Source organism: the organism of the source record quoted next, unplaced genomic scaffold (assembly GCF_019419815.1).
Source record: "Pyrus x bretschneideri cultivar Hongxiangsu unplaced genomic scaffold, Pyrus_bretschneideri_v1 Contig3, whole genome shotgun sequence".
NCBI classification, from domain to species: Eukaryota; Viridiplantae; Streptophyta; class Magnoliopsida; order Rosales; family Rosaceae; genus Pyrus; species Pyrus x bretschneideri.
The window spans coordinates 985,908-1,006,263 of NW_025999612.1; the positions used below are offsets into that span (position 1 = coordinate 985,908).

Consider the following 20,356-nt stretch of genomic DNA (forward strand, 5'->3'; position numbering starts at 1 on the left):
GTTCATCTCAGTCCATTACTACAACATCACAACATTTACAAAGTATAACAATAGAAATTTAGTGGGATGTAAGTGGGTTTACAAGATAAAAAAAAATGCATATGGTACAATTTCTAGGTATAAGGTTAGATTGGTTGCAAAAGGATTTAATCAAGAGACAGGGATTAATTATAAGGAGACCTTTAGTCCAGTCGTTAAATCGACTACTGTTAGACTAGTTCTTGCATTGGTTGCTCACTTTAGATGGCCTCTGAGGCAACGTGATGTCAAGAATGCCTTCCTTTATGGCATCTTGTAGGAAGAAGTCTATATGGCCCAACCATCAGGTTTTATTGATCCTATACATTCTTCCTTTGTATGCAAATTGCATAAATCATTATATGGTCTTAGATAGGCTCCTAAAGCCTGGAATGAGAGATTTACAACATTTTTGCCTACACTAGGGTTTCAGCCTACCTATGCAGACTCATCTCTATTTGTGAAGTGTGTTGGTCCACATATTGTCATTCTCCTACTTTATGTCCATGACATTATAATCACGGGCAGTTCCAATAGTGCAATCACTGAAGTTATAAGTGTTTTGTCTCAAGAATTTGATCTCAAAGATCTAGGGGCTTTACATTATTTTATTGGCATTCAATTCATACAAAAAATGCATAAGGTATGTCCTTGTCTCAGGCAAAATATGTGCCTGACTTACTTACAAAAACAGAAATGGTTGATTCTAAACCATGTGCAACACCTTGTTTGCCCTATAATCGGTTGTTAGATGATGATGGCACTCCTTTCAATAATCCAGAACTCTATAGAAGTGTGGTTGGGGTTCTTCAATACCTCACTTTTACAAGACTCGACATTGCATTTTCAGTTCATCAAGTATGTCAGTTTATGAAAAATCCAATTAAGTCCCATTTCTTAGCTATTAAACGTATTTTGCAATACTTAAAAGGAACAAAATCTTATGGTATTCAGTTTGGCAAAAGGGATTTAGACTTGCATGCATACAGTGATGCTGATTGGGTAAGGGATCCCAATGACAGAAGATCAACAACTAGTTTAGTGGTGTTCCTAGGCTCAAATCCTATTTCTTGGTCCCTTAAGAAACAAAATACTGTTTCTCGATCTTCTACTAAAGCTGAAAATAAGGCTATTGCTTCCACAGCAGCTAAAATTGATTGGATTAGGCAATTACTTACTTTTCTGCATATTACAGCCCTACTCCAACAACTATGTTTTGTGATAATTTGTCCGGGATTGCTCGTACTTGTAATCCGGTCATGCATCAGAGGACAAAACGCAGAGGAAATAATGTTCATTTTATCTGAGAGAGAGTTGCTAAGCAACCTATACAAATGCAATTTGTGTCCTCTAATGAGTAGTTTCCAGATATCTTGTGACGACCCGTCCCGAATAAATACATATTTTATCCTCGAATGTATGTAAATGACGATTATGCCCTCATTGACTTGGTGATGTGGACGTGTGTATATAGTTTGAAATTATTTTTCTCACTGGTGTGATTAAATTGTACTTGACATCACAAGAGTGTTGATGCGAGTTTGGGTCAAATCGGGTTCGTAACGAAAATGTTACGGCTGAATAAGTGAGATTGGGTTGGTTTTATTTCTATTTGGACTCAATTGTTCAAAACCCTAAATTCTATAGCCCAATTAAGGCTTGAGGCCATTTTAAATTGGCCAACTCGTGACCAATTTCACACGCACATGTGCCATCCTTTCTCCCTTTCCTTTGTTCTCAAGAAGTCCTTGTCCTTACAACAGAGGAATCATCGTTCCAACCACCCCCAAATCGACATAGATCGTTCCTAAATTGGTCAACATCATCTTCCTCATGACTCCACGAGTTTATCCATACCCATAGTTGAGGGAATAGATGACGGGAACTTCGGAGCATAGAACTCTGGATAGGGGTCCAATATCCTCTGACGCAATCGTGAAGGAATTATGTGGTTTTGAGACTCAAAAAGGTATCCACACAACTCCTCTAGTGTTTTAGGCTAGTTTTGGTTAAGCTTGAACGTCGGAATAAGCTCGACTGTGGGTTTCCAAGTTTAGCCGGTTACTCCAAGTCACTTTCTGGCTATGTTCCATCAGTTTTAGGACCTCTAAAAGGTAAGGATTTGTTCTCCTTGTTGAGAGCTTTAAATCCATATAAGATTTGTGAAGTTTGGTGTTGAATTGAAGGAGATATTAAAGTTTTAAAATTTTCTAGAAACCGACGACTCAGCGGCAATTGGCGTCGGAATCCTGCGAACCAAAGGAGAAGGAAAGAGAATATTCCGTCAACTTTGACGGAATTTACTGACGGTATCAGGTAACTTTAACGAAATATTCTAGGAATTTAGCGGAATATTCCCTAACGCCGTTAGGAAATCTGTCAGTGTGCTAGGCACGTGCCTGCGCGTGGGCGGAGCGTGTGGCTATGCCTTGGCCGGCACATGAGGGTGCGTGGGACATCGGAACATTTTTCTAAAAATACGGGGATGCTCGTGGTGTTGAGTAGGCCATGATGGTATATTCAAACACCCCAATTGAACAACACATGAGAAGTTATTACATAGTTTTGGCTATGTGCTTAAAATTAACTTTAAATTAGTTGTTTCACATATAGGTGAGACATTTCCAGAGGACGAGCGTAGCCAAGCGAGACTCGAGGGTTACGATCCTGCTACATACCAGTGAGTGGGCTTTTGGTTTTCTATATATACGTATATATGCTTTACGTTTTCCCAGAAACTGTTTCAAATAAGTGTATTCATCTAAATGCCATGTCATGCTTTCACTCCATTTTATCATATGCATTAGCATGTCTATGCATAACATTGTATGACACTGCGGAGGTCAGGTAAGTTTCAGGTGAGTGCTATGTGATGATAGTGGTTGCATTGTTTATGATTATGCGTAGATGCATTTAGAGCTCATTATCCTGCACCCCGATGTTAATGCTTCCGCCCATGGCCAGAACACAGTCCTTCATGTGATGTTCACCTCCCACACCACACGCTCACCTTCTATCCAAGTTTAGTGCACAGCTCTATCATACAAACCATATTAGGTGGTTCTGACTCATAGATGACCTGCGATTATTCGCACAACCTTCACGCGATCGTAGCACTTGAGCGTACTTATTTACACCCAGCATTGTCATACATACCACAATAGGTGGTTTCGACTCGTGTACAGGAATTGGTTTATGAGCTATAGGTTCAGCCGTACAAGTCACGTTAGGTGACTCCGGCTGGCATATCATTTTGTATTGATTCACATCACCTGGTTTACATATTTGTTACTAAGATACATGGCATGGCATATACTTTGGTTTTCATTGCACTTAAGCATGATTTTTTTATATACATATGTATTATTATTTTCTGGGAAATTATACGGGTTTTACTGTGAAGGGTTATTATTTTTGGAAAGAGAAATCGTTTCAAAAAGTTTTGTTTTTGCCCACTCACATTTTCTATTTTGCGCCCCTCCAAGTTCTAGTTAGAAGTTCGTGTTGGTGGCTTACGAGGACTCTACGGCGGTTCTGACAGACTTTAACTAATGTAGGAATTTCTCTCTTGTCTTGTATAATTAATATTTAGCCTGCTGGACTGCATTTAGGTTACCTACGCTCTAAGTACTTGTATTACTACTTTATATTAACAGTAGTGTAGAGAAGCGTAGAAATGCAGAAAAAGAATAAGAGAGAGAGAGAGAGAGAGATAGAGAGAGAGAGAGAGAAAGTAATTGATTACATTGATACTGAATTAATTTTTACAACTATGAGAGTACAGTTTATATAGCCATCATGACTAACTTGCAGCCTAAGCTATTTAACTAACTAATTTTGGTAACAACTCTAACACCTTTGGATATTGTCAACATCCCCCCTAAATCTCAATTGGGATTGCCCAGTTTGAGATTGAAGCAGACCATCCAGCAATCAACTTCTTACAATCACAGAAATCAAGAAACACAACCTTCTTCGGCAATCGGCCTTCAATGTAGAAAGGGAACAAGAACTGCACTCCGGCAATTGGCCTTAATGGAGTTGCACACAATAACAACAAACAAAATTTTTCAAGAATGTTACTTCGGCTATCGGCCTTATGGAGGAAACAAAATGCATTCAACACACTCTTGGCATTGGCCTTTTTCGAGTGCACAAATCTGAACAAATCTGAAGTATACGGCTATCGGCCTTGACACTTCCAAAATTCCCAAGAAAATTCTCATTGAGACATTATCACAAACAGTTGATATGCTGGAAAGAAACTTAGTAATCTAAGACAAAACCTGAAAACTTGAATCTTGAAACCCATAACACACTGTCCTTACTCCGAATCACTTGCAGACACTTCCTTATCCTTTTCTTTCTCTCTCTTTGTGATGGGCAGGTCAGACGGACCTTAGAAATGGCATGTGTATTCTATGACTACTGATTCAGCAAGCTTGGTCGAACCCAATAAGTTTTTGATTAACTAAGAAGGAATGACACTTTCATGGGATGAATATAAATCATATCACCAGACTACACTTCAGCATATGAAAATCTCAAGATCACAACTATCACAAACACCCCTGAGTTTGCAAAAATCGAAAGCATCACAGAAATTGCACTACCCAGAACACAGTAAATCGTCTCAACAATATTATAGACATATGCACGAATTCGAAGAACCGAATCACCTGATCTACACCAGAAATTGAACCAAAACCAAATCTTTAAGCCTCCACAATTAACAATTCTTCAAGAAACCGACGAGCAAACTAGTTGATGATGACAATCAGCCTTGGAATTCATCAAACATAAAGAAATCCTCACTGACACAAATCAACAAACAGGTAGAATGCACAGACCTTTACTTTACTGAAACTCCATAATTCTAGCACTAAGAAACTCCACCAAGAACCAATCAACTACAAATAATGCGACGGAAGAACGAAAGATCACCAAGGATCAGACCAACCATTTTTCGCAGTTGAGATTTTTAGGGTGTCTTGCGCGGAGAAATCCGAGCCATTCGAGAGAGGATCTGAGAACCCAATCGAATGGCATTGCAGGGGCAAGGAGCGATGGACGCTGCCATTCTTGACGACATAATCAAGTGGCCCATAGTTGTCTGACTAGCCAAGCTGGGGAAGCAGGTTCAGCTCTCGAAATAGAAATCAAGCAGCCCTGTGTCGCTTCCAGGAAAATCTTTCTTCAGCAACCCAATTTTCTCGAGCTCGAAGCCCCAGTCAAAATTTGCAGTGAAACCCAGATGAAATCAAAGAAAACCTATGCGAAATATCAGAGAAGTTTACATAGAAAGAAAGGAAGAAAGAGCTCTTGTATTACGAATAAGGAAATACACAGAAACGAAAGAAAGTAATGAAGAAAGATAGAAGAGGAATCGACCACCAAGAGCCATGGCGTGAGCCTTGGTGGCTCTAATACCATATTAACAGTAGTGTAGAGAAGCACAGAAATGCAGAAAGAGAATAAGAGAGAGAGAGAGAAAGTAATTGATTACATTGATACTGAATTAATTTTTACAACTATGAGAATACAGTTTATATAGCCATCATGACTAATTTGCAGCCTAAGCTATTTAACTAACTAATTTTGGTAACAACCCTAACAACCTTTGGATATTGTCAACACTTTAAACATCTCTGCATTCTTTTATGGTTATGTTAGTGTAAATTAGTTAGTTTAGGTTTTTAATTACTCACATTTTCATATCGCTATGACTTCCATTGCGCTCATGGATACGTCACCCGCACATGACGGCCAACATGTCTCAATTCCTGTTGGGGTGTGTCATATCTTGACAAAGGGACTGTCACCTAAGCTTGAGGGGGTATGATAACAACATAACTGTAATGAATCAGTAGTTCTATAATACGCCATTTGGCGCAAGATTAGTTGGGTGGTTATGTTAAGGTTGTTAGCTTAGTTGTTAAGCAATTGTAAGAGATATATATATATCTCATGTAATAACATTCTTTATGTAAGTTTACAATACAAAAAATATACAGATTCTCTTCTCTTGCTTTACATGCTTTTTCTCTATTTCACTAAATCTTCTTTCTCTGCTCTCTGTAAATCTCTGCAACACTCTCTGTTGTTTACAATTGTTTTCTAATTGGCATGTCAACCACTTGGAAATCTATTAGTTAATTTGTCAAACACTCGATCGATCATCATTTGAAAGCCGTCAATATATTATATAAGGGTTAGTCGTACACAAGACACTCCTACTTACATTACAAATTGAAACTTAATGCATGGCAAAGAAGTAATAACCAACTAGGCAAGAATATAAACGAACAGTTTTGCAGTAAACCAATACTACATATATACCAGACTATTATACCACAAAATTAATCTATAGCGACAAAAACATAATAGAATAAATCTGATAGAAAGATCATGCCATTAGGATCAACCTAATTACTTTGTCACGTGAGCATATTATTCTCAAAACAAACAGAGCAATCAAACCAATAAACTTTTCCTAAGATTGTTAGAAAAATAGAGTCTAATTGCTATATTAAATCACATATAGAATCAATAAATAATTCATGCAATTATGTATCAAAGTAATACATGCACATGATCAATCAAATGTTAAATGAACATGACATAATAGATTAAAAAAAACCTAGAAAATATTGTCGAGGTGAGTGTTGGACAGTCTATCCTTAAGACAAGTTTACGCCCCACTACGGTGCTTATAGTTGATTGGCGTTTGTCTTCCAGGATACAACGACCACATCCTTGGTTCATATGTAGATGCACCCTTGTTGGTGATGACTGATGCGCTGTGGATTTAAGGTGTAATTTTGATAATAAAAACACACATGTTATCACTTGATTATTAAATAATATTATGCCATGTCGTGACTGTCACAATGAAAAATTGCCATCCAAACTTGATGTATTACGTATAATTGACGGCCTAGAATGGATGGCCACCATGCATACTTGGCAAGTTGTATATCTTTCGTTCCAGAAAAGATAGATCTGATCAGTCATCATTGTGATATATCTCATCAAATTTCAGTAACTATTTACATAAAGGTTGTTCACGGTTCCGTAATAATGAACAAATGGCACATACATAGGAAGCTCAGCAAGTATATCAACAGTGTAAAGTCCACCGAAGCTCCAACATGTTAATTAACCCTAGATAGTAGATTTCCTAATACAAATGTTAATTCCTTTCCCCCGTCATTAATTAGGGTTCTGTTTACTTTCCCACTATGAATTAGGTTTATGAAGGAATCCTACTACTTGCAGGAAACTATTTTATATTCCAATTCCGAGTAGAATTACGGTTTGTTTCCCAGTTGAATTTATATATACCGATTGTATAAAGAGTAGTTGATCAACTTTGTTAAAAGCAAGGAGGAGCCAATGGAGTCGTCACTTGAAAAGTTGATTTCCAAATCCTTCCCTGCCTACTGCTAGGAGACATTCAAGCACCCAAGGATCTCAAAACGCTGATTTGTTTTTGAGTCCATCTGCACCCCCCAAGGCCAAGGCGCCGATTAATATTACTGACAGCACTTCGGCTTTTTCTGCTCCTGGTTCGTCCCGTTTCTGCTATCAGAGCTGTCCAACAACAATGCTGGATATAACCCGAAATTGGCCGCGTCCCGTTTGGCATAGCCCATGGAAGATTTACAGGGTCATCAGCAGCCACCTAGGACGGGTTCGCTCTGTTGCTTTTGATCCAAGCAACAGATGGTTCTGTACAGGATCTGCAGACCGGACAATCAAAATATGGGACTTAGCAAGCGGGACGCTACAACTTTCTCTTACAGGACACGTTGGGCAAATAAGAAGCCTTGCCGTTAGCACCAGGCAACCCTATTTGTTCTCGGGTGGCGATGATAAACAAGTCAAATGCTGGGACCTTGAACAGAACAAGGTTATCCGTTCGTACCACGGTCATCTTAGTGCCGTCTACAGCATGGCTCTCCATCCGACTCTAGATGTTTTAGTCACTGGCGGACGGGATAGTTTATGCCGTGTTTGGGATATTCGTCTCAAGAATGTGCAAGTTCATGTCTTGACTGGACACGAAGATACGGTGTCCTCCCTTCTCACCCGCCCAACGGATCCACAAGTTATTAGCGGGTCTCACGATACGACGATCAAGCTTTGGGACCTTAGAAGGGGAAAACCCTTTTCTACTTTAACGCATCATAAGAAATCGGTGCGGGCACTGACACATCTTCCTAAGCTAGATCGGGGTAATTGCTTCGCATCGGCTTCAACAAACACCATCAAAAAGTTCAACCTTCCGAGGGGTGAGTTTTTGCACAACATGCTCTCCCAACAGAAGTCCATTATCAATGCGATGGCCGTCAATGAAGATGGAGTTATGGCTACGGGAGGCGACAATGGTAGCATGTGGTTTTGGGATTGGAAGAGCGGCCACAACTTCCAGCAATCCCAAACAATTGCACAACCGGGCTCGCTGGAGAATGAAGGTGGGATTGATGCTCTTTGCTACGATGTCACTGGCACAAGGCTGGTTACTTGTGAAGCTGACAAGACAATCAAGATGTGGAAACAAGACGTAAAGGCCACCCCGGAAACTCATCTTTAAATTTTAGACATCCTAATCCTAGAGATGTTGGGCGGTTCTAGCTCACGGTGTGCTTACTTGTTACTAGGATATAGAAGTTTACAACATTTTCTATTATGTTTGTTTTAATTTTTGCTTCATATCACATGCGTTACTATCATGGCTTGAATTTTACATGCATAATTCAATTGCTTAATTGTAGTTAAAAACTTGGTTTGTTCTACCAACTAAGAGTTGTGCCAAATTGCCAATGTACTTCTGTGATTATTGTTTTACTTCTTCAATGTAGAATGTGCTTTTGCATTCTTATTGACTTGTATCGAGTCAACTTATACCCAAAAGAAAAGGTTCTATCTCATTATTTTTATCTGATATGTATATTTGCAAGTCAAATATTACGAAAGGGAACTGTTATAAGTACTTTAAAATTTTCATTCTACATTCTTTGTAAGTCTATTTTTCTTTCTAATTATAAAAAATTTAGAGTGCAAAATAAGATTTTTGGAATATAAACAACAATTTTATTACAAAAACCACTAATATTTTAGTCAAAAAAGGTACAAAATACAAGGGTCTCTTCTAGCCACTAGCCACAAAAGACTCGGTTCGCTAAACATATAGGGGGCGTTTGTTGTACCGGACTGTCTCGGACTGGATTAGCTGCAGGGACTAAGCTAGACTGACTTAGACTAGACTAAACTGGACTAGTTTAGTGAAGCGTTTGATGCAGTGTCGGACTAAAAAGAAGGATAATAACAAATTATAATATTATATTTTTTAATTCATATCTAATAATATTATATTAATTAATTCTAGCTTTTTTTATTCTAATAATACTCTCTTTCTCTCTGGAAGCCTGCATCTTTTTCTTCCTCTCTATCTCCTTTGTTCTCTCTATCCCACACTCTCATTCTCTCCGTCCCAAGGTTTTCTCTCCGTCCCACGCTCTCCTTCCCTCCTCTATTTTTCAGGTTTTTGTTCGATGCAAGATTCGAACTGGAGAGAGCTTTCCAAGTCTGTGGATTCAATTAGAGCCGCAAGTCTGTAGAGTGGCGGAACCGGCCTACAGTGATGCCTGGCGAGTTGACCGGCGACGAGTCGGGGTTTGTGGAGTCAGGGAAGTGAGAGACGGTGATGGCTTGGATTTCTTGGATCTGTTTCTGTCAAACCCAATATTGCAAACTTGGAGATCCTCTGAGATTGAGAAAAGCAGAAGAGGGAGGAGGAGAGAAGCGAAGCAAGCAACACGAGGTGAAGCCTGAGGCGAAGAACAAAAAGGGAGGTGAAGCGAAGAACAGAAACGGGACTACGAATCCCCTCGTTTTTGGTGGCTCTCGCTAAGCCCACCTAGCGCAGGATTTAGTCGGCACGAGTCCGGCTTAATCCCATTAAACACAATCCTAATTCACACCAAACACTAGACTACTAATCCTAGCTAAGTAGTCCAGTCCAGTAAAACTTAATCCAGCCAAACAAACGCGCCCATAGCAGATTTGGATAAATCAAGCACCGTTGCAAAACCCAATAGAATACATCTTAATAGCGTACAAATACAGAGCTTTCTCTAGTCACCAGCCACAGAAGAGTGTTCGTTAAAAACAAAATTAAAACTACAAGTTCTTGACGCCAAAACGACTAACACTGCAAGTAAGCTAATTATAAGTCCAATACCATGTGGTGAAACGAAAGCAATAATAGTAATTTCATGCAAAATCTAATACTGGTAAACCAATTCAGAAAATTTCTAGCACAATTATTCAATTAGCTCGGACCTGTTTACTATTAAACTCTGACCAAGATAAAAAAAATTCTTCTATCGCCGAGGCCCTCTCTTCCTTTATTGAAGTAAGTGCAAATGGTCTGATTCAAGATTTCCTAAGAATCAACTTAGTGAAATCTCATACTTTGTATATCTCGAAAAAGGATTCTTATTCTACCCAGACCAAGGCAAGATTTAATTTTCCTCAAGTCTCAAAAGAGCACAGCAATAGGGCTAGTCACCTTATACTTATCAGAAACCCATCTCAAATATCCTTGACCAAATGATACACCTTCCTTCCCTGCACCCGTTTGTGCCGTGAACTTCACACGGTACGTAATGATCTGGTTGGCTTTCAGGAATCTAAGCTCCGGTGGACTCACATCCACATTCATCTTTTGTGGTGCTAAAATTTCTAGCTTGTAAGTAGAATTAGCCGGCCCGACATTCTTCACTGTCCTTGTGTAAAGCTGAGACCAAGTCTTGTTATTGGAACCTACTATGAGAGAAAAAGTAGGGTAATTTAGCTGTGCTTCTGATATTGATCCTACTTTTGAGCATTTTACTTTTTGTTGGGTGATGATTTGTATCTGTTTCTCTGTGTATTTCAAACCGCACAAGTAACGGATATAATCATTCGGTTGTGTGTCGTATATGAGCCCGGGGTCATTTGCTTTTGTAGGGTTAACATGGCCTGCACCTATTGCAAAAATGTCTGCTGGCCTAAGTGTTTGATCAATTATGGATTTACCTCCGAGGTTATGTACATCTGCGGTTGTCATGATTGCTGATTTAATTGCAGCTGGAGACCAGTCGGGATGGAAACTCTTGAGCAGAGCTGCAATGCCACTTAGGTGAGGGCATGACATTGAAGTACCCGAAATTATGTTGAACGTTGCTTTAGACTTTATGGCTTTGTCCACTGGAACAGGCCATGCTGCTAGGATGCTAACACCAGGACCAATGATGTCCGGTTTCAAAATCCCAGGACTTGGAATGCTTGGTCCTCTTGATGAAAACGAAGCGACACTGGGAGCTTGCGAATCTCCAATAACAGTGCCTTTGAGTAAAATTGTGGCTGTTGGTTTGGAGGATGATTTTATATAAGACTTAATTTTCAACCCCGCGGCATAACTCACATGTGTTGCGGGAAGCACATGAGGGTCAGCTGATGTGCTATAGCCATCAATCTCTTGGTTCATGAGAATCATGGCAGCACCACCAGCTCTTTTCACTTCTGCCCCCTTGTCGACTCTTCCGCTCATTCCGCCTCTCTCGCACAGCACTATTTTCCCTCGAACATTTTCAAGCGTACCATGTTCGCAAGAGGGGGAAGAAGTGTTGCCAATTGTGCTTGCATACACAAGGGGTAACATTAATTTTGAATTTGAGCTAAAATTCTTAGGCTGGAAGAGAGATTCCCCATTGTATGCCTTCTTATTCCCAAGACGTGTCGTTACTCTTATGCTTCTGTCAATAGTGCTGGCGCCAACGGTGAGAATCCATGGGGCCACATTTGATAAACTAGAATAGGAAGGACCAGAGTTTCCGGCAGAGCAGCTCACAAAAATTCCCTTTTGCATTGCTCCGAATGCGCCAATTGCAATCCCATCTGTATAAAAAGGACCAGATGGACCCCCAACTGAAAGCGAGATCACATCCACGCCATCATCAACAGCAGCATCAAAGGCAGCCAAAATGTCACCCTCGAAGCAACCCAAAATTGAGCATACTTTGTAGATTGCCAAATGAGCATACGGCGCCATGCCAACAGCTGTGCCTTTGGCCATTTCAAACACTGCGGCGTGTTTCACAAAATTTCCACCAGCTGTGCTGGCTGTGTGTGTCCCGTGGCCTTCTCTGTCAAATGGAGGACCTCCTGCAGGTTGCCCGTCTACAAAACTTCTTGCACCAATAAGTTTGTTATTACATATTGCCCCATCAAACTCACATTTGCCTTTCCATTTAGCTGGAGGAGGAGGCACTCCTTTGTCACTAAATGAGGGATGATCGGGTGAAATCCCGGTATCCAAAACTCCAATGATCACACCTTTACCATAATTTGCTCCTTTCCAAAATCCCGATCCGTGCTGCAAACCCAAGAAGTTGAGACTATGAGTTGTGTGCAAAGGCAGAATAGCCTCCAGATGAGCAGAAACAAACCCTTGTTTCTTTTCCATTGCTTTCACTTCCTCTGCTGTCAGCTTTGCTGCAAATCCAGTTGCCACATTGTGGTATGCATGGAAAATTCGCGTCTGCTTCGAGCTTTCAATCATATTTTCTGGCAAAAATGACCGATACCACCTCTCCAAGTCTTCATGAGACAGTGCAGAAGGTTCCAGAGAAACCCGCGGCTTTTCTACCCAAACAATATAAGTTTGCATGCCATTTTGCTCCTCATCTGCAGCTACTAGTGACGGATCAAACACGAAAATGAAGCCAAGAAGATTAATAATCTGCAACACCATAGCAAACTTTTTGCCCTCCATCTTTTAATTCGATTGGGATGAACTCGAAAGAAGTGAAGATTTGTTTCAGTATACAATTCCAAACACCTAATGGTGATTCAGTTTAAGCAAATGTGAAGGTTAACTTAATTAAGCTGTGATTTGATTGATTAACAGATTTCCAAATTAGGGTTATAAGCATATCACATGTGGCATAAGAGTACAATGCGGGAGTTTTGGAATATGCGAAGACTTGGTAATTGCTTGCTAATCCATATACAGTTAGAGCAATGCGGCGACAGACCTTGTGTTTGATTTTTTTTTTTAGTCAATTGGTTTGCCATTATTGTCACAAATTAACCTTCAATGATCCACTAATTAATATGAAATTGTTGTAGGCATATTTAACTGAATAATTATAGAGTGGGAGAGAGAGAGAGGCGCGACAAGCACGATAGAGAGAATTTGGTGAATTCTAAGGTATGTATCATTTCACCCCATTGTGCTTCAATTCATAGTAGTAGGGAAGGTAAATTCATTGTCCAATATGTATTGCAACTTAAATAGGATACTGTCTAAAAGATATGGTAAAATCTCATAAGAATTTCCTATAATTTACACAATCACATTCGTAAAGTAATTAGGACTGCAACACTCCTCATTGAGTGTGTAAATACTCAAACAAAATATGCAGTAGGTATTCAGCGGTGAAGTAAGGTCAGTTGATGAAGTCATTGGTACAACGGGCATATGTGAGTCTCAAATTAACAAAAGGATGGATTGGTAGTAAAACTCACAAAACCTCGCTATGGTAAACAAGTTAAGGGAGAAAAACTCATAGACTATGGAGAAACTTGAGAAGTATGCATAATGACAAAACTAAACGTCCACGCACAGGACAAAAGTAGAAAAACCTCACAGGGGTATGACCAGTCCAAGATGGGTGCTTCATTCAACCTAGTTAGGTAGCAATAACCCAGTGAGAAAAATGCTGCTAAGGGAAAAGAGTGTTAAGATCAAGTGAATATAATTCTAGATATTCTCCCTGAGTTTGGCAAAACTTTCAAAAATGAGAACTACAAATAATTCAAATAAGATAATTTATTCCTTGGATGACTTTGACAATGACTTCATGAAGAGATTGGTCAGGTTGTCATGGGAACGGATTTGCTTGACTTCAATGTTCTGATACTTTTGTTGCTGATATGAAAAGAGGAATTTCGACATATGTGTTTTTGGTGAAGATGTTTTTGAAACCCAATAACATTTTCTCTAAAAAAAATTTTAGTCATTTTAAAAGCACTTTTATACGAGCCTGAAAATGTTCCTTTATTCTTAATAATTTTGAGGTGTGTAATGTTGAATTCTGATTTAGCAACATATGCTTCCATTTTGCATATTACGTTACTCATGTAAAAGGTCACATTATTTCATGCTATGAGATGACTAGTATGAAGATAAAAAAAAAATAAATAAATAAATTCAAAACGGCAGTTATACAATTTTCAGCGGTTGGAAAAAAGAGCAAAAAGACTAAAGACAAGAACTGTTAATTTCAAATATTCAAGCCAAGTTACACAGAGGAATATTAATGATCATTCGCATTACTTTTAAATATTTGATGATCATCATCAAGTCAGGCTATACAACGTTTATCCACAAATTCACAAAAAAAAAAAAAAAAAAAAAAAAAAAAACGAAAAAAAAAACGAAAAAAAAAACCTCTTGTATAAACGTAAACTCAATTGAATTACATATTGTGGATATATAAAATAACCACATTTCAGTACAAGAATGACATGTGGATGTTTAGTTCAGTATGACGGTTTTACCTTGACATTGTGAACATACCACACCAGACCTCAAATGCCTGCCCTATAGGTTGTGGGTCTTTGGGACCACGCACATATCCAGTGTCATTCAAACATGTGATATCACACTTCTACCACCGTGCCTTCTTCGGTCCAAGGAGGCACGAGTTGACTCTTCGGAGTCTTCCTTGGGTGTCCCGCGCTACGCCGACACTATTAACTACCAAAGACCTTTCAGGAACTTTGTGTAGTTGCCCACGGAGAATGGTCTGCATCACACTAGCAAAGTATAGTTTTCTCCCTTCTCTTAAACTATTCTCTGACATGTACATCAGAAGTCCTTTCTCTTTTTCTCAAGTATTTGTCAATTAGACTAACGGTTTTCTTATTATTAGTGAAGCTTTGTCAATTCAACCTTGGACGAAATTTACATCCACTCATACTTGAGGAGGAGGTATCATACTTTGACAAAACACGAGGAAAGCATTTCAACTCCTTCAAGATTTATGTTGGAAAAATTAGGGTCTAATTGATTCATGCAATTATATATCAAAATTAATGTATGCACATGAGTAACCAATGTTAAATGAACATGATATAATGGATTAGAAAAACCTAGAAAATACGATTAAGACAAGTGTTGGACATTTTGTCCTTAAGACAAATTTAAGCCCCACTATGGTGCTCATGGTTGATTGGTGCATGTCTCCCAAGATAAAACGACCACGTCCTTGTAATGGTAGAGCGCCAAATCACAAGGCTCTATGAACCACGATTGTGTTGAAAACTCTCATATGAAATCAACGAGACTTTCTAATATTTAATGCACTATATGTATGTATGATGAAAAGTTATTTTGTGATTATAGGGGGCTTTCCTATCTATAGAATGTAAGATACCTATTTGGAAAGCATGTGATTATTCATGAAGAGTTAAAAGTTGCAACTCTTCATTTGAGTAGACACATCTTTCTACCAAAAGGCTCCACTTATAATTTCCATTCAATTAATAAATTTAATATAATAATAATATTATTAAATTTTCCAACTATTTATACAAATATAAACGACAACTTTATTCTGAATTCAATTTTTACTGGCCAGTTTTTATTGATTTTTAGAGATTGTCATCTTCCAATTGCTGCCATATGAGATAATGGCATGGGTCGTAAATACCTGACGTGGGAATGTTCGTTGCTTACTTATGTGATACTGTTATGCTATTTTAAAAGCTTGTCACTTAATTACCAGTTAGTATTACGGCCTAGTAGTATTCCACTTCACTTATAAGTAAGAAGTCTTAGGTTCAATTCTTACCAAAAACGAATTTAAACCACATTATTACTAGTCTATTATAAGACATAGCTTACTATCTTGGCCCTCTTAATGTAGAGAATAACATTTGTTAAAAAAAAAAAAAAAAAAAAAAAAAAAAGGAAAGGTTGTCACTCAATCAACATTATCAATTCTTCAACTAACTATTCAAATTTTATTTTCACTTTTAAGTTTATCTTATCTTGATAGGGCTAAGTTTTTGCTTTTCCAACTCTTTAGTAAACAATGATTAAAATATATCAAGCGACCCAATTTGCTAAATTGAAAATGATTGTTTGCCACTTTTTCAATTGGGTTCGAATGTATCCCCATACCCGAACCTGTTTATTTTCGCCACACTCGAAACTGTAGAATCCCCAAACGGGTTTTCTCTATAACCAAACCCGTCGGGTAATAGATTTTTCATTGGGGAACGGTTTTCCCCATTATGATATTTATATATTTATATTATTAATTAAATAAAGAATTTTAAATAAAAACGATATTAAATAAATTGCTATTATTAATACAATTGATACAATGGATCTAACTGTTGTAGACCTAATTTACTAAACAATACAAAGGACAGAGAGAGAGAGGGGGTGCGACATCAGTAGAGAGAAAGAGAGAGATGTGTAATTGTGAGGTGTGTGTTGTCTTACCCCATTGTGTCTTTATTTATAGTAGTAAGAAAGGTAAATTCCTTACCCCAATAAGATTACAACTCTAATAGAATAATATCTAGTCTAAGACTACAACACTCCCTCTCGAGTGTGTAAATACTCAAGTAAATGACGCATCAGGTCTTCAATGAAGTAGTAAGTACAATTGATGAACTCGTCGGCACAATGAGCGAATGCGTGTCTCAAATCAACAGAAGAATGCATAAAAGGTAAAACTCACAAAACCTCGCTATGGTAGTAAAACCCAAGGTGGGATAAAAACCCATAGACTAAGGAGAAAAGTGAGAAGTTGCATTAAGTCAAAATTTTACGTCTTTTGGACGCAAGTAGAAAAGCTCACAAGGGTATGACCAACCCAGGATGGGTACCTCTTCAAAACCTAGTTAGGTAGCAAAAACCTAGTGGGAAAAATGCTCTTAATCATAGGGAAAAAGAGTACATTAAGATCAAATGTGTACACTTCTGGATACTCCCCTTGAGTTTGACAAAACTTCTAAATGAGAACTACAAGCATTGCACATGAATAGTTAGGCATACCAATTCCTCGGACAAGCTTCTAGAAGGTTGACTTTTGCAGTGACGTCATGTAGAGGTCGGCAAGGTTGTCTAGGATCGGTTTGCATGACTTCAGTTTGTTGATGCTTTGTTGATGTGATGTAGACACAATATATCGTGAAGTGTGGCGAGTCTTGGAACGATTCAAAGATTTTGCAATTAAGGTCATATCTTGGACCTCCAAGATATTATGATATCCCTAAAGGTAAAGACATAACCATTTGGCCAAATCTGTAGTACCTTCAAGGTAGAGGAAAAACATCTTTAATACCAATCTAGTGGCTGCATGTAGGCGCAGTGCTGCATCTTTACTAATAGATCAACAGTGAATGAGATGTCATGTCTTACTCAATGGGCTAAGTACAAGAAAGCACAAAGTTGAACTTGGATATGGAACTTCGGATTCCATAACCTCTTCAAGGGTCTCATTTGCATATAGCATATGGAAGATCATAGTATACTCAATGGTAACACCTTTGGGGTGTAGCTCAACTAGTAGACCAAATACCGTCTAAACAATGCTTGAACTGTCAAGGCATAAACAAGTTTTCCATCTTTAGATGCGAGGCAGTTTTCTCAAGCTCTTCCAGAGTCTTAGTGAGATGCATGTCATTGATATAAACTGTAACTCTAGCAATTTGGAATAAGACCTCATAGTTTAACACGCAAGGTCATTTATTCATATTCGTAACTGATCAAATAATCACTTGGACAAAAATACCACATCCGCCAAGTTGATTCAATCCGTATGTGAACACCTCAAACGAGTTAAGAGGGTGTTCTGTGGTTTGGAACTATTTAAACTAGTCCATGTAATTCTTCAGGAACTTACATGTCAATCTCCGTATCAATATCCCTATGGAGAAACACTAACCACATTTCATTATGCTGCAGTCAATCACAAGTTGTCTAAGAGAAACATTGCGCCATAAGGCGTGCATTACATCGCACTGTTTCATTCTTCTCATTACGCTTCATTTTCCACTAGTAGCACGACATAGTTACCTTGGGCAGTGTAGGAACTATGGGTCCAAAATAAACTTTGGTATGGAATTTAACTTGGATTGTGATTTCAGTTTTCTAAGCAGTTCTTAGTTCTCATTGTTCAACGTAACACAGTTTGATATCGTCTTTTTTCATTTAAGTCAATAGCTACCATATAAGTGAAAACATCATCGATGATAATCTCATTCCAATTCCATTATCTCATCCAAACTAGTATACTGAACCAAGAACTTCAAGTCTTAAGAGTAATCCGGAATAATCTTATGAGATGGAAATGATTGAGACATCGATTGAGTATGAATTCGTTTTGTGCCATGATCTTCCTCTTCTAGACATCATCGATGATAATCTCATTCCAATTCCATTATCTCATCCAAACTAGTATACTGGACCGAGAACTTCAAGTCTCAGGAGTAATCTGGATTAATATTATGAGATGGAAATGATTGAGACAGCGATTGAGTATCGATTCGTTTTGTGCCATTATCTTCCTCTTCTATGGAAGTAAATCCTATGAACCAAATGATATGTCATGCTTCAGGCTGAGACAAATTGATTATCTATCCGCCGATGTACCGAACTGTCCAACATGGATGGCTAAACCATCCAACAAGGGCAGCATACCCTTCGGGGATGTTGACTCAACGTTCGTTAAGTACGTCTATCCTTGCAGGTATGTTTACAGCTAGTATATTATCTCGTCACTTTAGCTAGATTATAGGAATGCTTTTGGAGCAACATTCTGAAAGCTAGAATTCATCATACTTGCTTATCATAGTTGTGCTGTACGGGGATCAAGATGAGACATAGTGGGCAACGTCCAAGCAAATTTACGTCGTTCTACAGGAATGTTGATGTTTTTATCTCCCCCTAATGGTGGGAAAACTATCTTACTGAAGTGACAATCCGTAAATGAGTAGTAAAGAGATCACTTGCAATGGCTCTAAGAGAGCTAGTGTGAAGAAGAATCATAATAAAAAAAGATTCACATCCTTATGTGAGGGCCCATATTGGTACGTTACGGCGGCGCAACTTGGCACATGGAATGCACACCCAAAACACGTAAGTACAAAACGTCAGGTTCGTACCCAATAATCAACTATAACGTCAAATAGGTTGGGTGGCAATGGGCCTCAAGGCGGACCAAAATAGCTATGTACAAGATTGCATAGCCCTAGGCAGAAACCAAAAGCTTGGTGCATTCACCAAGGTTTGGGTGATCAATTAAATTTCACTTTATGATCACTCTGCGAGGTTATTTGGGGGTGAAAATGGGAATTCAATGTCTAATTATAAACCCAAAAGAAATGCAATACTTTATCAAAAACCTTCGATATAAACTCTCCGGCATTATCCAGTTTTCCAGACTTTATGGGATAATTAAGGTGGTGATCCCCTAAAATTAGCCAGGAGGTTTATCAGCAATGTGTGTAGACAAACATGTGATTAGTTTGTCGATTCATCAACCAAAACCATAAAGTAATTATATGGTCTGCATTTTGATTGGATTAGTCCACATATATTCCCTTAAATCCACAGTGAAAAAGAGTGATTTCATATCTGTGTGAGGGATGATATAGAAAATCAAATTCCCTAATGAGCGGGCTTGTCAAAGTGTGCTTGTAAGCACAAGATCTTTACTTTGGGTAAAGAGATGCATTGCAACATCATTGTTCGACCTAAGTGTCCTAAAAAGTTGTTCCAAGGCAAGTACATTCTTGAATCACCAGGCTTTAGCTAGCCCACATGTGTCGCGTCCCAGTTGGGAGGCAGCTCATTGACCCCAAAATATAGCTTCTGACTTTGAATTTTGGAGGTGGTGAAAAGATATTCCACTCTATTTTCTTTAGTGGTTTCATTCATGATCATTGTTCTTTCGAATATCCTTAAAACTCAACGACGTTCTTCAGGAACATGGAGAATATAAGGTCTCTTAAATGGTAATTCAATACCATTCATACAATGAGGAGAGTGGCAATGATCTTAATCAGGTTGGATAAACCTAAAGTCGTTGGTAGAGATGTGATTTAGGTATAAAGTTAGCATGTGCAGTATCACATTCATCCAGACAACTAACTTTCCCACATTCGTACCTAATCACGTGTTTAATTGAATCAGTCGCATGTATTAGAATTCAATTAGCTCATATTCGAGGACAATATCGATAACATTATCCATAACTAAAACAAG

General features: G+C 38.5%; 1 protein-coding gene and 1 pseudogene across 1 annotated transcript; one reads left to right on the forward strand and one right to left on the reverse strand.

Moving 5' to 3' along the window:
* Window positions 1–1,893: 1,893 nt before the first annotated feature.
* LOC103952878 lies at window positions 1,894–8,655 on the forward strand (annotated as a pseudogene).
* Window positions 8,656–10,351: 1,696 nt separating this feature from the next.
* Window positions 10,352–12,841, reverse strand: LOC103952857 (subtilisin-like protease). The gene has a single exon (XM_018648832.2). The coding sequence runs from the start codon at window positions 12,839–12,841 to the stop codon at window positions 10,565–10,567; it is 2,277 nt and encodes a 758-aa protein (XP_018504348.2). The 3' UTR covers window positions 10,352–10,564.
* Window positions 12,842–20,356: the final 7,515 nt, after the last annotated feature.